Source organism: Hibiscus syriacus, unplaced genomic scaffold (assembly GCF_006381635.1).
Source record: "Hibiscus syriacus cultivar Baekdansim isolate YM2019G1 unplaced genomic scaffold, ASM638163v2 tig00005929_pilon, whole genome shotgun sequence".
NCBI classification, from domain to species: Eukaryota; Viridiplantae; Streptophyta; class Magnoliopsida; order Malvales; family Malvaceae; genus Hibiscus; species Hibiscus syriacus.
Genome location: NW_024062071.1, coordinates 1,357,743 through 1,379,136, shown reverse-complemented (window position 1 = coordinate 1,379,136; position 21,394 = coordinate 1,357,743). Strand labels below are relative to the sequence as shown.

Below are 21,394 nucleotides of genomic sequence, written 5' to 3'. Positions count from 1 at the left end.
ACACAAGGTATAATAATATAAGTATCCTTATTACTCAATCAATTAATAAATATCTCTATCGATTTTTTTAATATCATATTTAAAACATAAAATTTTAATAGTAATCAACACTATATAAATAATAAATATTTGTACTACATATATAATATTTTAGTGAAAAAAGAATAATATTAGTATTTAACTTTAGAGTACAAATAACTTGAATGAAAAAAAGGTGACAAATTAAATTAGTGTGAAGTATCCCATCGGCCAAAACATTTAAATGCATGCATTTTCCCCAAGCAGCCTGCATCATCTCTATTTAAACATTCATAATATAAATAGAACAAAAGTACTTACATTTAAAAATGAATCATTTGATCAATTCAATAATTTTTATAATATCGATATAAATTTTCTACAATGCATTATATTTTAATTTGTAGAGACAATAATATTCAATGATCCGGGTCATTTACATGGCCATCATGGGATGTATGGTTAGCATCCATATTATTTTACATTATTGTGTCTAAGAAAGTAAGAAACCCCTATGATAAAACAGTTTTAGCATGGCCATGTAAATGACCCATGATGGGTCCTTTAATGCTAGTCGTGTCTCCTTCACGATTTTGATAGTACACGCATATATAACACACCATTATCATCATCATCGTAATTAAATAAATAAATAAATAAATAAATAAATAGAGAAACATAAGGGACTCTGAAGAACAAGATTGATCAGTCGGTGAGCTTACATATACGAAGAGCATCTACTCCATTCCGTATGCTTAAAAAACACCTCTTTATCCAGATGGCAGCACAACAATTTCCATGCTGGACACAGTTACTTTGTCAAATATTTTACTTTCTTTTAAAAATTAATTAAATTTGGTCGTTTGAGTTTGAGTGTTATTATTCCTAGAGATTATATGTTCTAGCAATGACGTTTGTAGGGTGAATGTGCGTTATCAATGATTAAAAAATATTATAAATAAATACTACCTTGTAATCTATTTGGACCGTTAAAAACTGTAAAAACTCGTATGTGAAGTAGAGATGTTAACTTCTCTTTTTATAAAGTAGAGGGATGAAACATAGAATTAGACCCAAAACCTAGTATATATCATTTTAGAATCAAAGGCTCGAAGCTTTTGATTGATTACTGGGGGTATATTTAACTAGTAAGAACATTATCCCCACTTTTCCCGATTCCATGCCCATTATAGAGAGTTGGATGGGCCTTATCCCTCAAAAGTTTTTGTTTAATAACAAATTTGAACCCTCATAGTTTAAATGCTTATAAAACTAAGCTTCAATTCCTTTAAGATTTTAAAATTAAACATTCATTATGCCCTCATTAATTTTAAAATTAAACACTTTATTTCATTCCATTATCTATTCCTAGTTTTGTTCTTGAACTGAATATATATATATATATATATATATATATATATATATATATATATATATATATATTACCTTTATTTGCTTCTTAATATTCATTGTAATCTTTTAAATCCAAATATTCTAATTCAAACAAATTGCATAATCGTCCTCAAATCAATTAACAAAAAGCATCGAAACCATGATATAATTAAAACCAAAAATGTTTCGAATCTGCATATTTATGTAACTTCTATGTGTTATGTGGCAGAGAGCGGATGCACTAAGGCTCCATAAGGACTAAGTGCATCCTCATTATTCAGGAAATTTTTTTAAATTTAGTTTTATATGATAAGGAAAAAATAAAAAAATTGTATTTCCATTATTAAAAAAAGAAAATTAAATTTTGGACTCAATTTTTAAATTTCTATATCCGCCACTGTAACGTGGTATTATTTTTCTCATGTCGAGTTCATTATTATTATATATGAAGATAGATTATTCTAACACTGCCACCAATGGACAGCAATTTTGATGCTTGAACAGCAATTACATGTTGTGTTGAAAATTTTGTTGATCCATAACCAGACATGCCATGGCAATATTTGGACACCAGAAGTGAAAATTGTCCAACAACTATTTGCAAATATTAGTCAAAATGCCTGTATATATTGTTTTATATTTCAGACCAATTATTAACCTACACTGTTTAGATGCTCAACACCTCAACTTGCAGGAGAAATAACCAAGCAAGTGGCTATTGAAACAGAATAATTCAAGTTAAGTTAATGATATTTTTTCATATAAAGGAGTAAATTATGTGTTTAGTACATAAACTATCAGTTTTTGTCCAATTTAATGCCTAAACTTACAATTTTTTCAAAACCATACATAAAATTTAGTTTTTATTTCATTTTAATACCAGCTTCAAAATTTAACGTTAAGTTTTAAAAAAATTAAAAGTTTAGGTATTAAAACAGACTAAAACTGATAGTTATGTACAAAACGAGTTAAGTTTTTAATGGTGGGTACTAAATGAAACCAAAATTATATATTAGATATTGTTTTGACAAAATTGAAAGTTTAGATACTAAAATATACCAAAATTAATACTCCAATTACTAAATACGTAGTTTACCCTAAAAAAACTCTTATTTAAAATAATAAAACATTTTATGTAATGATTTAATTGGTCCAATAGAGAAACTCATCTCATAAACGAAGCCGAAGCCCCCATAAATGCTAAAACACAAGAAGATTCCATTTCCGCCTCGAATTTGACCCAGAGTCGCACATCTTGTCACGTCGACCACAGAGCATCAGAACCTACCCTGCCTATTTATTGCAAATTTCGTAAAAATAATAATATAATGGGTAAATTCGTAAGACGCTTTTACCAAATATATATATATATATATATTTAAATATTATAATATTATCATTTTTAAAAATTGTACTGATCAAGTACCTTTTTTTGACATCACATTATCTATGAAGACACATTTCAAGGATCGCGGCTTCAAAGGTTTTCTTATCGCATCAGATTTTTTAAGACCATTTTATAAAAACAAAAATTTTTAAAAAGTTAAAAAAATAAAACTATTGGAACTAACAATGTAATTTGATACATATTAATTCTATGAGTTGAAAAGATTAATGACGTTAATTTATATAGATATTAGAGTATTTATGTTACGTTTCTTAACAATGTGAGATAAAAATTAAAAGGTGTATTATTTTTTATTAAAAAAAAATATTTTTTAACTTTTTTATATCTATTATAATAAATCCACTTATATACTATTGTTAAATTACATTATGTTAATATTTATTATTAAGGTTTATATTAATTAAGATTATATATTTTTATATGTTAATATATTTAAATACTTATTTTTTAATTATGAGTTCAAAAAGTTTAAATAACACAAATTAAAAATATTTCATTGACATATAAATGTATTATTTATTAAATATGATTAATTAGATTGTTATGTGATCCTAATTGTATGATTATATAACTTATAAAATATTTATATTATCATTTTTAAACTAATTTATATTATCATTGTAGTAACAACTAATGGCGTTATCATTTATATACATAAATTTTGTTCTATAATTTTTTTTTAAAATTTTTTTAATTATTCATGAGGACAAATTTCTATATAAACCTCACATCTTACATGTTCATGGCACCAAGCAATATTTTTTCATATTTTTATCTTAGATTTAACTTAAATTATAGATCTAATTAATCATATTCAATAAATAATACATTTACATGTCAATGAAATATTTTTAATTTGTGTTACATAACTTTTTTGAACTCGTAATTAAAAAATAAGTATTTAAATACATTAACAAATAAAAATATCTAATCTTAATTAATAAACCTTAATAATAAATATTAACCTCATGAAATTTAACATTAGTGTATATGTGGATTCATTAGATATAGAGATAATATAAAAAAGTTAATGAATACTCATTTTAGTTTTTATCTCATATTGTCAAAAAACATATCATAAACACTGCAATATGACTATATAAACTAATACCATTAGACTCTTCAACTCATGGAACTAATATGTATTAAATTACATTGTTTGTCCCTGTAGTTTTTTTTTTATTTTTTTAAATATCCTTTTAGGGAAATTAATGTGACAAGATAACCCTGGAAGGTGCGTCCCTTGAAATGTGTATTCTCACGTGGTACCATGTCAACATTTCCCCTGGGAAGCGCGCTCCAGGGGCACGCCTTCATTCCCCTATAAGAAAGGATGCTAGATCGGTAAAATTTGGGGAGAAAGTGCCTGACATGTAATATTATAATATTTTAGTGATTTTTGGGTAATGTCAATTCATAAATGATCCCATGACTATAGGGTACTACTTTGTTAAGTCATTCTACTATTAAAAGTTACAAAATGATCATCTGACTATAGAGTGACGATTTGATTATTCCCTCAACTATTAAAAGTAACAAAATGATCAATTTTGTTCCAAACTCATTATTTTCCGTTAAAAATAGATAATATTGTGAGTTGAACATTAAACTTATTCATTGTGATATGATAAAATTTGATATCAGAATTTCAAGCGACTATCACATCTCAGTCATCATGTTAACGTCAAACTCATCAATTTTTTAACGAAAAATAACGAATTTGGAACATAATAAAGAGTAAGTGACTATTTTGTAACTTTTAATAGTCAATGGACTTAATAAAACATTACCTTATAGTTAAAGAACCATTTTGTAATTTTTAATAATCGAGGGACTTAATAAAACATTACCTTATGAACCATTTTTGCACTTTACCCTAATATAATATAGGGTAAACCACACATTTAGTACCTAAACTATCAGCTCTGGTTCGTTTTAGTACCTAAATTTTCAAAAATTTTAAAATCGTGCCTAACATTTAATTTTTGTTTCATTTTAGATCCCTGACGTTAAAAACTTAACGCATTTAGTACATAAACTATCAATTTTGGTATGATTTAGTACCTAACCATACAATTATTTTTTCAAAATATAACCTTAAATTTTAAAGGTGCTAAAATGAAACAAAAACTAAACTTTAGGTATGAATTTGAAAAAAACTTTAGGAACTAAAATGGGCCAAAGCTGATAGTTTAGGTACTAAATGCACAATTTACCCTATAATATAATCACTATTTAAAAAATAATTTATATTTTAGGTAAAGTATACAAATGATCCCTTGATTATATGATACTGCTTAATTGAGTACTTTAACTATTAAAAGTTATAAAATCATTTCTTAACTATCAAATGTTGATTTGTCGAGTTTCCCGATTATTAAAAGTTATAAAATTTTTAACTGACTATTTATATGTTCCAAACTCGTCATTTTTCGTTAAGAATCGTCTGAGCTAGATGTTAATATGTTGATTGGATATGAAAAAAAGATATTTTTAATGATGTTTATCAGTATCTTCGTTGCTTTCAAGTGGTTTGATGGCATAATGTTTCAAGTGTTAGCTCGATGACATAACGTAAACATATATTTGATCCATAAAATACAACTTCAACAATTATGAGATCATATTTTTATCATATCTCAACGAATATGTTAACGTCCAACTCATACGACCGCTAATTTTTAACGAAAAATGACAAGTTTAAAACATATGAATAGTCATATTAATATTTTATAACTTTTAATAGTTAGATGACTTAATAAAATAATATTTTATAATCGAAAGACCATTTTGTAATTTTAAATTGTCACATAACTTAATAATATAGTATCCTATAATCAGGAACTTAACAAAGCATTGCCCTATAATTGAGAACCATTGCGTACTTTACCCTAAAATTTAGTATACTTTCAATATTTCACTCTTCATTATTTTCACGTTTCTGTTTGACATAGAATTCAGTAGGTGGAATGAAAATGGCCCTCGAAGAAATATAAAATAACTGCAATAACAGAAAAACTGTATAAAAAACCATAAACAGGAAAGTAACTTTATAAGGTAGATTTTTATATAACATACCACTTTTTACTACGTAAAAAACAATAATGGTTCGTTTTTCTTCTAGCCATAACACAGTAAAACAGGCGTATGGTCTAGAAATTTGTGCATGAAAGTGACATAAGGAGAGGGAAGAGTCAAGATAGACAGAACCAATGGATCTTCAGATAGATATGGTCTTTTTTTTTTGTTGGTTTTTATATTTGTCCTCTATCTTCTTGTTCCTCCGTTGAATGTTGCCTTGCAAAGCTGCCCCCTTTATTCATCTTCAGATGCTGCTTTTAACTTATGCAGAAAACCTAGAAAGTTTTATTTTGATTCTTCTTTTTATCTGAAAAATAATTTATGTAAATTCGCATTGATTTTTTTTTTACTTTATAGCATGAAAAAAGAACAGGACATTAGGGTTTTCCTACCAGATGTTTGTAGGGCAACTCTCTCTCTGTCTCTTTCTGCATTAATATTAATTGAAAGAACATAAGCTGTCTTTGAGCTCAGATGAGTTGAAAAGTTTTTGTCTTTGGTCCTCCACATCCCACAATAAACTACCATTATCCTGAAAAAAAAGATGTCGGATAGTTAGCTTACATGAAATAATAATTCTTACATAAATATTCAGTTACAAATGAAGATAATACCTGTGGGTTCGAGAACACATTGGGCCTTTGCACATGTTGAAGAAACAGTGATTCTGAAACATCCAGAAGAGGATAGTTATGAGATGGGACAAGGGTTGTCGGAATGGGGTTGGACTGTTGTAGAGATGGCGCCATTGCAAGTGGTGGGGATGTTTCCGTACTGTTAACTCTCTAAGAAAAACAATAATATGTCAGAGAGACAAAGATTTCATCAGCTTCAGTAATGGAAAACAATGGCTTATAATAATTACTTTGAAAAGAAACATGTTTTCCTTACATCTGGTATGATCATCAATGTTTCCAGGTCCACTCCATAGCCATAGAACATGGGATTCAAAGAAGCTAGCTTCATTGACAGAAACTATATATATATATATAACAGACAAAGAAAACACCAGATTATTCATAACTTATTTGATCTTTAGATGATGATATTACAGATTATTTGTTAGCTGTTTACCTCAACTTGATTTTGTAGGGACTGAACGTAATTGATAATTTCATCCAACACGAGTGCCTTTCCAATCACCTTGTCACACCCTGGAACAAGAAGCTGTAATGTCTTCATCCTTTCACTGATTTTCTCTCTTCTTACCTGTAACATCAAACAGTTCCATATAGTTAATAAATGGAATATCGATGGTTATATAAACTAGTTAATTATATTAACCACCCTTTCTGCTAGACTGTGGCTGTCGGTCGCTTGACCCCTTCTGGCTCGAACATGAATGTAGCCTGAGGGGGGCTCTTCAGAGGCTTTCTTTTGGTCCTTTTTAACAGCTTTGGAATCTTTCTTTTCGTTTTTCTTTTGCCTCTTGGTTTTACCTTCTTTGGCACCCTAATGGGAAATTTTTGATGGATCAGTTGAAAAAAGGAAAGAAAACAGTTGAAACATGGATTCTTTCAGGAAAAAAGAAAGTGGGTTTTCTTTAGATTACCTTAAATTGTGCAGAATTTAAGGTTATCCCGTTTCTTGTCCTTTTCTTCTGAGTGACTTGCTCGCCACTCTCGAGCTTATCCACAACAGTGGAATGCTCGTCGGTGCTCTGTTTTCTAGTCGTGACGGTCGAGAGCTCGTTGTCGCTATGAACAGCCTTGGAACCGTCATCGACAGAGCTGCTTCCCTGGAACATAGGACCAACAGGGGACGACTCCTGGTAAAGTTGGGAGAAACAGTGAGGATTGATGTTTCCATCAAAACCAGACACTTTGGTGGGTGTGTCTGGTAAGAAAATGGAGTCCAGAAGAAAAGGGTGAGACTGAAACGAAAAGGCCGCCATGTAAAGAATCAATTTTTGGAACTGAAAAAGAGAAGGAAAAAGGTTGGTGAGTGTTTGAAGGGCAGTGATGAAGTTAAAAGTGGGGCTGTGAGGAAACAAGAGATGCCCATTTCCAAGGGTTTATATAGACATGAGGATTGAGGAGAGAGATAGATGGGCAACTCTTTCCCATGAATATTTGACTGTTTTCTTATCTCCCATGTCTCAACCCAACAATTAACAACGAGCATCCAAACCCAATAACTAGATGTGGAAATTAGAGGTGGTTTGATGGATCGAATCTACTGAAAAATCTGATTTTATATATTTTTAATTGAATTAAATAAATTAATCTAGTGAACAGTAAATTGAAATTCTCATCCATCCTAAAAATATGGGGTAAACTATGCGTTTAATACTTAAACCATCGATTTTTATTTATTTTAGTACATAAACTTTCATTTTTTTCCAAAACCATACCTAATGTTTAGTTTTTGTTTCATTTTAGTAACCCTACTGTTAAAAATTTAACGGACGGGCTGATGTGGCATAGCTCCGGTGAACGGACGAGCAATCTGAACAATAGACCACGACAAAATGACGAATCGACCAACATAGTCCAGTTCCAAGCTCATCGGACAGTGGACCATGGAGATCGGAGGATGAAGAAATCGAAGAGTAAATCATCAATTTGGAAAGATTATGGCGTTTCCTAGTGAAAAAGAGGTTGAAATTGCATTTAGAGAGACGAAAAGTTACGGGTTGAAAAGTTTAGGCTTAATCGGTTAAATTTTTAACGACATAGTACTAAAATGAAGCAAAAACTAAACGTTAGATATAATTTTTTAAAATAAAAATTTAGATATTAAGACTAATTAAAACTTATAGTTTAAATATTAAATACGTAGTTTACCCAAAAACATATGCTAACACTTTAGTTTCAGGTTCACCTTGATTAACATAGATACTACTCTAAGGGTGTGTTTGGTTGGGGGAGTGTGAGATTCTCATGGGAATGGAATCCACATTCTCCCGTTTGGTTGGCCGGGAATGTCTTTCCCGGTAATCTTACATTACCAATAGTATATTTTTTTGGGTATATTAGCGGGAATGTCATTACATCTATTTCCTTAGGTATTGTTGGATTACTGGTGTTTTAGACTAAAATGCCCTTAATTTTTTTTTCTTTCAAAAATATTATTTTTCTATCATTGAATAATAAAAAATCTACGAATGTTAAATTACAAATTTATCCTTAAACTATTTTAGATTTACAAAAAAATCTATAATAAAGACAATTTGGTCAAATATATATTCCAATAATCTTTTATTCCTTTAACAAAACACGATAATCTTACATTCCTGCTAAACCAACCAAACACAAAATACAACATTCCCAGTAATTCTATTTTCTGGTAATCTTACATTCTGTGAACCAAACGCACCCTAAAATAAATGTTTTTGTAATATTCATTTGTTTATTCTGTTTATTATTATAGTAGTGAAAAGTATAAGTTTAACGTGTCAGTGGTTCAGTGTTGAGGCATACTATACCTATACGGTTCAGGTACACACTGACGCTCCTCATCGCAGTGGGTTGGGGATTGGATGGGTTCAGCCATTGGGTGTCGGAATTTGATTTTCTTATTGACTTTGTGTGTGTAAAAAGAAAACAGCAGGCATATTGTAAGTTAAAATGGGGCCGATGATAGGGCATACACTTTCTGACAAAAGCCCCGTCATTGTCTCTGCAAAATTTAAACCACGAAATTGGATGGATTGAATGTAAGGACGTCATTGCCTCCTTGACCATCACCCATATCGTTTTTCAATTGTACCCTATGAGCCCAATATCAACCCTATAGGTCAATACCATTTGGCCCGTCTTTTCCTTAAATCTATAATCACTTTTTTAACCCTAAATTCAGGCCCGTCCTAATCATTCGGCCGACGATTATTATTCTTAAAGGTCATCAACGATTACAGAATATTTAAACTTTTACAGTTAAATAGTTAAGAATCTTAAGAACAAGTATTACATAAATCACCCTAATAATATGATTTTAAAGAAATAAAATTTTAATCATTTGATTCTTATTAAATTTAAATTTATTTAATATATTTTTTAAAACATCGTCAAAAGTGACTTCGATAAAATCATACTTATCTATAGATGATTTTATCAAATAATATAACTTTTGGTCTTTTCCTTTAATTAAATAACATCTATAGGTCTAAACCCTAAACAAAAACACTAAAGTGTCGACACCAAATGATGAGATTGAAACGTGAGCGTATGATTTGTAATGAAGCTGCAAATTTGCCACACATCACTTGTCATTCATGAACATTATGGATAAGTAAGATTTTCCAACAATCTCGAATTCATCTTCAAGCTTACATCATACACGCACGGTGAGAAAAACTTGATCAAACTCGAAAAATCAATTTTTTTTTTTAATTTTGAGTTATTCGAATTGAGTTATTCGAGTCAACTCGAATTATAATTTCAGTTTTTCGAGTTCGAGTTGAAATTTTAAATTTTTGAGTTACTCGAAAAACCGAAAATTTGACCAAGTGTTTTGACAGTTTTACGATTTAGTCCATGATTTCATTATTTCTTCAATTCCTCCTTCATTTTAATTCCATTTTTTTACCATATTTAAACCACATTATCCTAAACCATAGTAGAATACATTTTTACTTTCAATTCATTTTTTGATAATAATTTTTTATTTTTCAAATTTTCATAATCTCCTTATTTCTTCAATTCATCATTTATTTAATTCTCTTTTTTTTACCAAATTTGAGCCACGTGCTCCTAAACCATAGTAGAATACATGTGTAATTTCAATTCCTCTTTTTGATAACAAATTTTTTATTTTTCAATTTAGTATTTCAAATTTTCATAATCTCCTTATTCCTTCAATTTGTCATTTATTTTAAGTTTGTTTCTCACCAAATTTAAACCACAAGCTCATATACCACAATAGAATACCTATGTAACTTTAATTGTTTATTTTTTTAGTAAAAATGTGCTCTCTTTTATTTAGTCCCTTAACTTTGCATTTTACTCAATTTTGTCTTTTGATTACAATTGTTTGCAAATTCTTTTTTTCTCATCAATTCCTTGACTCATATATACTCTTATTTTTACCCTCAAAATACTTTCTTTAAAATATAATATTATGAATATATTTCATAATTTTAGATTGTATTTGATATATTAAATAACATTATAATATGAAAGAATATATATATATATATATATATATATATATATATAATATGGTTAGATAAAGTCATAAACTGGAACAAATCATTGCCATAATACTATAAATAGTTATAATAAAATTAATATAGAAACTCGAATAACTCGACTCGAATTTCTTAAACTCGACTCGGCTCGAAAAATTTTCAAGTTAAGTTTGTGTATTAAAATACGACTCATCAACTCAAATAACTCGAAATTTTTTGACTCGACTCGACTCGATCGAATGTTCACCCCTTACATACACCTAATATCACCTGAGGGCCGGAAAAAAGACAAAGGGAGGAGACAAATTAAGGTGGTAACTGGCAATCATATCGTAAATCATCTTATATTTTTATTGTCTATATAATGAAACTTTTACTTCTTTATTCGTAATATTTTTCTTTTAAAAACTATTACATAAAAATTTTAATATCTTTTTAGTGTCATTATCTACATATAAAATTACAGATAGCATAATCAAGTATTAGCTAGTAAAAGAGAAATTCTCTTGGGTTTCTTGTGGATGTGACAAAGGTCGTTCTTAAGATCCTTGTCGAGAAAGCCTTCTCGTTTGTTCCATAGTCACTTTGTCTTTAATTACATGCATATATCTTTGTTAAGCACAGCTAGAAAGCATTTACTTGGTTTGAAATCGACGGCTTATTTGTTTTCTACCTTACAAAATTTACACAAAAAACGACAATAGCAAGTTGTCTACCAATTTGATTTGATATGTACGCATGCATACGTAGATTTGATCCCATGCATGCATGTTTCTATCTACATAAACAGTGACGGAGCCACATCTCGATGATGGTGAGTACGTGTTTATCCTGAAATTCAAAATTTTTTCTACTAGTTATTTATTTTATTGATGGTGCCCACCATAAAATCTAAGTTTTCTCCGATTGATTATTTATTTTACGGATGATACTCATCTTAAAATTTTATTTGTACTTATCCCATTTAAATTTTTTATGTTATTAAAATATGTGTGTCCATCCTAAAAGATTTTTCCAGATCTGTCACTGTACATGGACATATATATATTTGTTGGTGTACAAGAATGGTTCAGAATGATTTTCATGAAACAAACAAAGCTGCTTTAATATTAGCCAATGCAAGTTCAAAATCAAAACGAAAGGAAACGTGGTCCTAAAAACTTTCCCGGGAAACAAACGAAATGATTTTGTGGCGCTTGTAGCAGATGAACATCAAACTCGGACAGAAATGCCTGACGAATTTCCCCAGGAAATAAACAAAGCAACGTTTATGGCTTTTGGACAGACTTCTAAAGCAAAATAAAAAAAAAATCAAAAGAAAGCGATATTTTCACACTGAAATCTGCATCCAATTAATACGCAGACAAAATGACTGTCTTTATTCAGAAAAACGCGTTTTGTTCACATAAACCTGAGATTTGACAAATTCTTTCGGGGTGCTAAACTCATATTTTTTTCCTATCAATTTGTACGGCTTTGGACCCCATCAAAGATTTACACATTTAGTGTATCACTTTGGAGTTAGGTTTCCATTAAAGCGTCTAATGTACTAAGCTCAAATGATCATTTTGGTTACAACTTGTTGGTAAGAAATTGCAAAATCAAACCGATTGGATAATGATAATAAAATAACCAGCAGAGAAATAATCGAGTCGTGATACAAAACTACTCATTTAGAAATGATTTTGCCTCGATAAGTGTAATCGTTACGGTAGTCATTTGTCTCCATGGTTAACACGATAACTCTGAAACAGGGGTGATCAAATCCGAGTACCCGAAGTGCCCGAAGTTTCGGGTACTTGATCGTCTAGCCCGTGTTCTGACCCGGATGTTGCGGGTACCCGATAATCGAGTACTTGGATTTTGCAGGTACCCATAATTCAGGTGATCGGATAGCCGATTTTTTTTTATTTTCACAAATTTAAATTTTCAAATTACATACTCCAACATTCAAACATAAAATTTAAAAGTGTTTTTTTCGTGAGATTTTTTTTATTTTATTAGTTTAATTATATATATATAATTATTAATAATTAAATATGTAATATTATTATATATCAAAAAAATTAATTTTTGTGACCCGTGCCCTGTCGGCGCGTGCGTGTGAGTGAGGAGATTACCTCACCACATTCAAGGAAAATATGAGAAGACTCTTTATATACCATTCCAATGGATGTTTCCTCCCGATGTGAGATACAATGCCCTTATTACCTTGAAGCATTATCAACACAACTTTCAAAAGTTATAAAATAATTATTAAATTAATTATATTATTATAAAATAATTATTGACTTAATCTGTTTGTATGTTAGGAAAAGAAAAGAAAATTTGAGACATGGATTTTGACGAAAAAGTCATAAGTAAACCAAAACAGTCGACTTATATAGAGTTACTCTACGAAATTGCATGCGAATGCTTGCATACAACAAAGGATTATTCAATCTCGTTCCAGATTATTATATTTTTATCTAAATTATAATTAATGATTAAGTTAGATTTTATTGTAATTCAAGTGGTTGAAGATTTTTTGGTAATTGACTTTATTTAATAGAATAAATATTTATTTTAGATAAGAAATTTTGATGACCAAATATTTGACTTTATAGATAAAGATTATGTTTTAACTTTTAGCAAAAAAAAAAGTGAGAAATAATTATTTTAAAGAGATAATATTTTTAGATATTTGTAATCTTTTACATGACTTATTTTATATTGATATTTCACTCTCAAATTCCTAACACACACTAATCGCTTTCAAATCAATGCTACTCTATTACAATGATAAAAAGTGGTTGTCCTTTTATTATTTTCCGAGAAAAGTTGCAGTAGCGTCGTAGTTTTGTCAGCTGTAACGTCAACGTCGCAACTAAAAGATGAACAGCCAATCTTCGCATTTATACCCTTATTTTATTTTCCCTTTGTACTTGCTTGTACCTATTTGCCGTTAGTTTTTACAATCAAACCTGCAACTCGGGAGCAAGAAATTTCCAAAAGGTTAAAGGTTTTGCTTTTCTTGAATTGGGTTTAAATAAGACGATCTCTGTATATATATTTTTTATTTTCTAAGATAGAGATAATAGAAAAATATAAGAATATTATAATAATTATTATTCAAGTCATGTTAAATATTTTTAATCTACTTATCCAATATATATATATATATAATCTGAATATGAATTTGGTTCAATTTATGGACTCCATGAGTTCGTTTTAGTTCAACCAGAAACAAACCAGACCCATACCCCATATATCCAGGTTCAAGCCGTAGCCCAGTAAGAGCATGGGCCTATACCTTTTTTATACGGCTGAATTCATTAGCAAATATATATTTTTAGTATAATTATCAGCATATAACTTAATGGTAGACACCCATTATAAAATAACTTTCTTAATCTAATTAGTTTCATTTATAATATCAAAATTCGACCTTTAAAAATGTAACGGATAATATCAGCATTAAACTTAATTCGTCCCTATACTTGTTGAAACAAAGGTTTCAGGTTACAGCTTGAATCGTTGTCTACAAAAAAGAAGAACGAACAACAAAATCCATATACTAAACTTGCCGTTGGTGGACATCGACCCTATATTATTGATCTCCCAATAAGGGGGGAAATCCCCTTACAAAATTCATACATGAATTAACTAAACTTGCATCTTGTTCTCCAAGAACCGGTCCTTTTCATTTCTTTGCAGACGCGGGAGTCGGAGCGCCACCGCCGATGGTTGGCCTGCAGGAAACAAATCAGATTAAGGTCATTTGATTGTTTGTAGATAGGGCTAAATGAACGGCAAATCATGAAAACTTACAGTCCAACAAAGACTTTGAAAGCATCATAGATTCTCCATTGTGCTCCAGTAAGGGCTCCAATCATGACAATACGAAGAGGAAGTCCTCGGTGAAAAGACCCCACAGTCCTATCTTCTTCACCGCCTGCAACGGATTAAAGAATCCAAAGCAAAAGATCAGGTTGATCATGTCAAAAGAGAAATATATACACAAACAGATATATATATATATATATATATATATATATATATATCCATGACTGAAAGAGTATAAGGTTTGTACGTACATCGCTGACCGTTGCTCCCTGTGCATTGTTGAGAAAAGACACCAGGTTATCGGCTGGATGTGATACAATAGCACAGAAAACACCAGCAATGTACCCACCAGCAAAGCTCACCCCAAGATGCAGAGGTTTACTGCACTTATCTTTCGGGGTGGGGATGGCATGCTTGAAAAGTAACTCAACGATTGTCTCAAAAGATGCAAATTTCATCATTGTATCTATCACAAATATCAATCCAATTTCATCACTACAATATATTATCTGCCAGCAGGGTGAAAGAAGTTACAAAAGGAAAATGTTTGGCTTACAAGGAATCTGTCTTCCCCAGAGAGGGCCGATTCCTTTGAACAACCTACAAACATGTACAAAAAACATAGCGTCAGCACTTCAAGCAAAAACAAAAATCCAGTACCTAAAGCAGAAATTTATAGGACAGTTATGAACTTATGATATATACCCTCCAAAGCCTTCAGCGTTCAAGAATTTCGGTAATCCATCCGATAAGCCTCGGGCGAATCCTGGCTGAGTTTGGACACGGACTTCGACAGTCTCCAGGGGCACAGAGCAACATCAGCAATCACTTCAGCCGATGCCAAACCGGCAAGATAAATTAGGGTCTTGTAGGCGTATTCAGGACCCGCAAGGTCGGAATAGTACTTCTTAAAGAATTCGTAGAAGCCGAATTTACAACCACCCTGAGCACTGTAGCCAAGCAGAGTAGGCACCCAGCCCTTGGATAAACCTTTAATACCTTGTTCCCTCAGCAAAACTCCAAACCCAGATTAGATGCTCTTGTATTTTGCTGGATCAATCTGATATTTCAAAAGCATTTCAAATTTTGCATAAACAGTTATAATTAAATCAATGAAGCTACTTATGATGATTTATGTAGGTGATAAAATGTTGAAAATAATTGAACGTTCGCATATTTAATCCGAAGGGACAATCAACCATTTCTAAACTGTAATTAAACTGTTTAGTGGAATCCTTTTTCATTTTAATTTCACGAAAATTTAAATAATATTATAATATTAGTTGAAGGCAATACAATAATGGTAGCTCAAGCAATGAATCAAGTAGATCGGGTGAAGGAAGAAAGGAATACCTGCATATTGCACTTCACAAGATCGAAAGGCGTGACAGCGGTACGAGTAAGGCCGCAGCTCAATATCCCACCCATTGCATACGCTTGTAGAAATACAGTTTTGTTGGTGCATTTCCAGAAATAATTAGCGCCTACATAGATTTGGATAAAAAATAAATAAATACGCTATCCACATATCTTAGTTTGATTTAATTTGGTAATATCATCATCATCTTCTTATTTTTAATTCGAATTCTGAGTTATCGAATTAGCTTAAATTCAAGTTTATGGAGTCACATGATCATTACTAGACATGTCTAATAAGATATGTAAAATTATAATTTTCAAATTTTATGACATTTTATTTTCATTTTCGATGTAAAATTAATGTCTCTATATTTTCATTTTGTTCTCCACTCAATCTCATGACATCTTCGTGTTGGATCATCATCACTATTATTTATAAGGTCTATGTTACTAATTGGGGTGCTAGACGTGAAATTAACTAGTCAAACGATTGCTCTGATATTACTTATTACAAGACTATTTTACCTCTACGAAAAAACATATTCGATAGAATGTACTATTCAATCACTTTTAAAGTTCAAGGTCTTCCCTTTCCTCTATGGTGCAGGGTTGATGTTCTTATCTCTCAAAAATACGATATTTATCATTTATACTCCTAATGCTCAACATGAAAATAAAACATTTAAAAGATTTATCTGATATATTTATTACAAGTCATCATCATCTTTCTAAAAAGATATATTTAATAGAATATATATTACCCTATTTTTAGACTCTAAAACTTTTTATTTTTCCTAATATAAAGTTAATATATCCGCTTTTAGTTTAATGTATTTGTATATTATAATTAAGTTTTAATATAAACATATAAGAGCGTAAAAGTTTAGAATATAGGATACTAAAATTATTTATGGGCCGTTTGCGAATGTTTATATAAGGGGGAGGATCCTTCGCCATCGGCGCCGAAATGTTGTAGCGCACGCGCTCCAACTCGGTTTAACACGTTGTCAAATGGGTCGCTGCTTTTTAACCAACCCTTTCAAGTCTCTCCCGCGAAACTTGCATTAAGCCATAAGACGATGTCGTCTTGCCTCAATTATCTTCTCCCCCTTCTAATTTCAACCATTTTCAACCCTTTTTCTCTCACAAACACCTGCGTCTCTCTCTCGCGAGACGAGACCAATCGCCCCCTTTCCGATTCTATCCCTAAATCTAGCTCAACTGATAAAGGATATCATTGTAGATAAACAACAGTTATGTTTAAAAGTGAAGTGATGGATCGGAGGAGGACTGGGAGTCCGGTGTACGGACGGAGTGGAGCGGAGGATCCAGCAGCTCGGGATCATCGTCTCCGGCACATCAGCTGGGTGCGGGTAGTGGTTTCTCAACTATCAAACGCACACAAAACGTAGCCGCGAAAGCCGCCGCTCAACGTCTTGCTCAAGTCATGGCTTCGCAGACCACAGATGAAGACGAGGAAGATGACGATCTAGGGTTCCGGTTCAAAGGTCCTCCTGTAATTCCTAGCTTCTCAAATAATGGTTTAAATCACAGTAATTTGCCGGCGACCTCAATGGCTCCGCCTAATAGATCTCCCTCCCCGGCGGTAAAAACTTTGAACTGAAGTGATTTTAGGAGGTTTTCTTCGCGGTTTTCGTGGATTTGATTTTTTTTTATCTGATTTTGAGTTTTGTTTGTTTTGATTAGTTAGGTCGGAATTTTGAAGAGAATGCTCCATCTGTGCGGTCCACGTCAGCAGGGAGGCCGGCAGTGTCAATGAGGTCAACGGCGCCAGCTTTCATCCCGCCGAGTAGAACTTCAGTTCGCACTCCAGTTGCTATTCCTTCGATTGATCCTCCTAATCGCCGCAGAGATAAAAGGTCAGCGTTCATGAACTTTATTGCCTGATAATAAATGTATATATGCATGAAATCTATAGGTGCTTCACACTTTAAAACTTTAAGGATTCACTTCATGTAAATATTCACGCATTTAATTAAGCATATTTTAATTGCTATTCTGTTTACTAAAAGCTTTCACCTTACTTTTAGCTATTTGCACAAGTAGCATGCTTCATAATCTGGATTAGTTGTAACTTGTAAGAGAAAATGGTGGTTTTCCACGTGATGGCATCTGAAGTTGGATGAAGAGCAACAACAAGATAGATGAATCCTTTAATTGATGAAACTTGGAATTATGTTTAAGATTTCTAGTAACCGAGTTGGTAGATAGCAAGATTGGTATATTCTAAGATTTTAAATTGGTCAACTGAGCCAATTGCTTACAATGTAGTAAAGTTCATTATATCATATTATATGAAACAGCTTATCGCAATCTCAATGTCTCAATGGTAATATCACGTGGTTTTTCTGGTTTAGATTTTTTCTTTAGATGCTGTGATCCAAACCTTCACGTCTGACTGGAAATATCGCTGGATCTTAGGATGTCATGCCATCATCATTTTGTTTATGACGTATATACTTCTATCTATTGGCAAAAATGTCTAAGCCTCAACTCAAAATTAGTTTCCGGTATACAGTTCAACATTTCTCCCTTATTGACTTCATTCTCTGTCTGCATAATCATCCATGTGATCTTGTTTTTTTCTCTTTGTTCTGTAGAGTCTCTCTCTGCATAATCATCCGCGTGATCTTGTTTTCGAAAATATTTTATTTTTTGTAATGGAAAAAGTTTAGAAAAAAAGTAAACCTTTTGCAAAACAATATATTTTAAGCAGTGAAATTATATTTTTTCAGGTTTACAGCTGATGTAGGACAACTCAAAGCGAAAGACACTGGAGATCAGCATGAAGCTTCTGCACTTCGTGATGAAGTAAGCCACTGGCAATTTCCTCAGGCATATGTGCAGATATAGCAGTGTCAAAGCATGAATACTGGTCGGCATATGCTCCTCTTCCATTTGAAGTTGTTTATGCTGGACAAAAGGCTAAAGAGGAAGCATGGGATAGAGGCTAGTTCAATTTCTGACTGTCGTAACCGGTTTTCGTCCGGGCACGAAATATTATACTTGGCGGGAAAATTGATGTGAATAAATAGTTTTGAAAATAATTTGGGAGTCGCCATCGGCCTTTTGGATCAGGTAGGTCAAATACCTAAAAATTATTTTCTTTAAAAGAGTTTTAAGAAAACATCAATTTAAAAATGAACTGATCTGCGTTTATAATCAAAAATTCGTTCTTTTTAATAATAAAAAAGGATTCGTGGTCTGTTACGTTTAGGGAAGGATTAGCACCCCTACAACGCCCAAAATTGGTACTTTTTAATTATAAATTGTCTCTATTATTAAAATTTTAAAAATAAAAAAATATATTTAATTTATAATCCTATTATTTCAAAATTATATAAAAAATATTTATTTATAAAAATATCAGAAAAGAACTTCTAGGTGTCTTAAGACAGCTCTTTTTTTTTATATTGATAAATATTAATTTAAATAATATTGTTTAATTTTAAAATACCAGAATAGGACATCCAGTTGTATTAAGACTGTCCTTTTCTTCGATATTAAAAATAAATATTAAAAAATTTAATTACTATTATATATATATATTTATGAATACATAAAAATATTTAAAAATATAAACAAATAAAATTAAAACAATAAAAATACAATTAGAACGATATATTTAATATCAGTAAAATAAATGAAAACATTTAAAATAAATGACTAAATTATAGTAAAAATAAAATTAAAAACCTAATTCATAATTAATCAAAATATTAGGGATTAAACATGCTATTTCTTTATTTTATTTATTTAGTGACTAAAATAAAATTATCTAAAATTCGGATATTATAATAAAATAAATTAAAAATATAAGCTAGGGATTAGAATATTATTTATTAAAATTAAGGGATTAATTCAGTTATTTATCTTAAATATATTATTTTAATAAAAAGGACTAAAATAAATAAAATTAAAATTTCGAGATCAAATTAAAAGTATTATGAATTCGATTTAATGACTAAAATATAAAGTTTACAAGTTCGGAGGACTGCAGAAAAGATTTAACTATTTTTTAATTACACGCATAGTCCTTCCCGAAACGACGTCGTTCGGGAAGGACTATATAAAGTCCAAAACGGCTGGCCCGAATGGTCAGCCTTCATTTCTCCTTCTCCTCTCTCTCTCTTCTCTGAGAGAAAAAAATTTTCTCTCGCTTCTCTCTAAAATAGAGAGAAGCCAGACGACCGGCCTCCGTCTGCCGGTGTTCGTCCGCCGCCGGCCACCGTCTTCGGTGGCCGGAATAATTTTTTTGGTGAAACGTAGATCGGACCGTCCTAATGACGGTTCCGATGATCTTTTCCTTTAAACGGCTCCCGATCGGAGCAAATCTAAAAAATATACCTTCGGTTTTTCGAAGGTTTTGGTGAGATCCGGTGGTCGGCTTCCTCGGTAAGTTTCTCTTCTTCCTTTTTCTTTCTTTTCTGTTTCTTTGTTGCGTTTGTTGTTGAGATCGTTGGTAGTATTTGATTTCTCTGTGTTTTTCTTCTTTCTGTGTATTTTCTGTCTCTCTTTGTCTCTGTCTCTGTTGTGGTTTTTTTTCTTCTCTTGTTCTTCTCTCTGTCTTCTTCTTTGCAGGTTGGGTGATGGCTTTATAGCTATCACCGGTGCTCATCTCGGACCAGTCCGAAGGATAGAGTTCGGTGAGTCACCGGACTTCCAGTGGTGACTCACCATTTGGGAAATACGTGTGCGGCTACGGCCGACCTTCTGGTGCCTTCGGTTGGGACGTGGCAGCGGTGGAGGCAGAGGCGGCTGGAGACAGAGGCGGCTAGGGATTAGGGTTAGGAAACCCTAACTAAAACCCTAAATGTTTAGGGTTTCGGTTTGGGTTTTGGGCCGGTTAACTGGGCTTGTAATTTAATATTATTTATATATGTATTTAATATATTTAATAATAATAATAATAATAATAATAATAATAATAATAATATAATATTTATAATATGAGTAAAAAATTAGTATCTTCAGCTGCCCCTCTTTGCTCATTCTTGTGTTAACAAGAATAGGGCAAAGATGAAAAGATAATAAATTTTTTTATCTATTTGGCTTCACTTGATCATAATGGAGATATTGAATAAATTCTTCTCTTTCTTCAGATGAATTCTTCTCATTATGAACTTTCTGCTGGGGATGATGTTGACCTCTTTCTTTCT

The 21,394-nt window shown here is 31.4% G+C and overlaps 2 protein-coding genes and 1 pseudogene across 2 annotated transcripts; 1 reads left to right on the top strand and 2 right to left on the bottom strand.

Moving 5' to 3' along the window:
* Positions 1-6,291: 6,291 nt before the first annotated feature.
* On the bottom strand, positions 6,292-7,966 carry LOC120200038 (transcription factor bHLH137-like). The gene is made up of 6 exons (XM_039200983.1): positions 7,452-7,966; positions 7,187-7,351; positions 6,974-7,108; positions 6,791-6,874; positions 6,514-6,684; positions 6,292-6,431 (listed from the first exon to the last, which is right to left on the bottom strand). Exons 1-6 carry the CDS (start codon positions 7,791-7,793, stop codon positions 6,339-6,341), a joined length of 990 nt encoding a protein of 329 aa, XP_039056914.1. The 5' UTR covers positions 7,794-7,966; the 3' UTR covers positions 6,292-6,338.
* Positions 7,967-14,480: 6,514 nt separating this feature from the next.
* On the bottom strand, positions 14,481-16,283 carry LOC120200037 (annotated as a pseudogene).
* A 1,015-nt stretch (positions 16,284-17,298) lies between these two features.
* LOC120200094 (coiled-coil domain-containing protein SCD2-like) lies at positions 17,299-21,013 on the top strand. Its single transcript, XM_039201013.1, has 6 exons — positions 17,299-17,820; positions 17,922-18,094; positions 18,971-19,070; positions 19,140-19,213; positions 20,817-20,881; positions 20,976-21,013. Exons 1-6 carry the CDS (start codon positions 17,662-17,664, stop codon positions 21,011-21,013), a joined length of 609 nt encoding a protein of 202 aa, XP_039056944.1. The 5' UTR covers positions 17,299-17,661.
* The last annotated feature ends 381 nt before the right edge of the window (positions 21,014-21,394 follow it).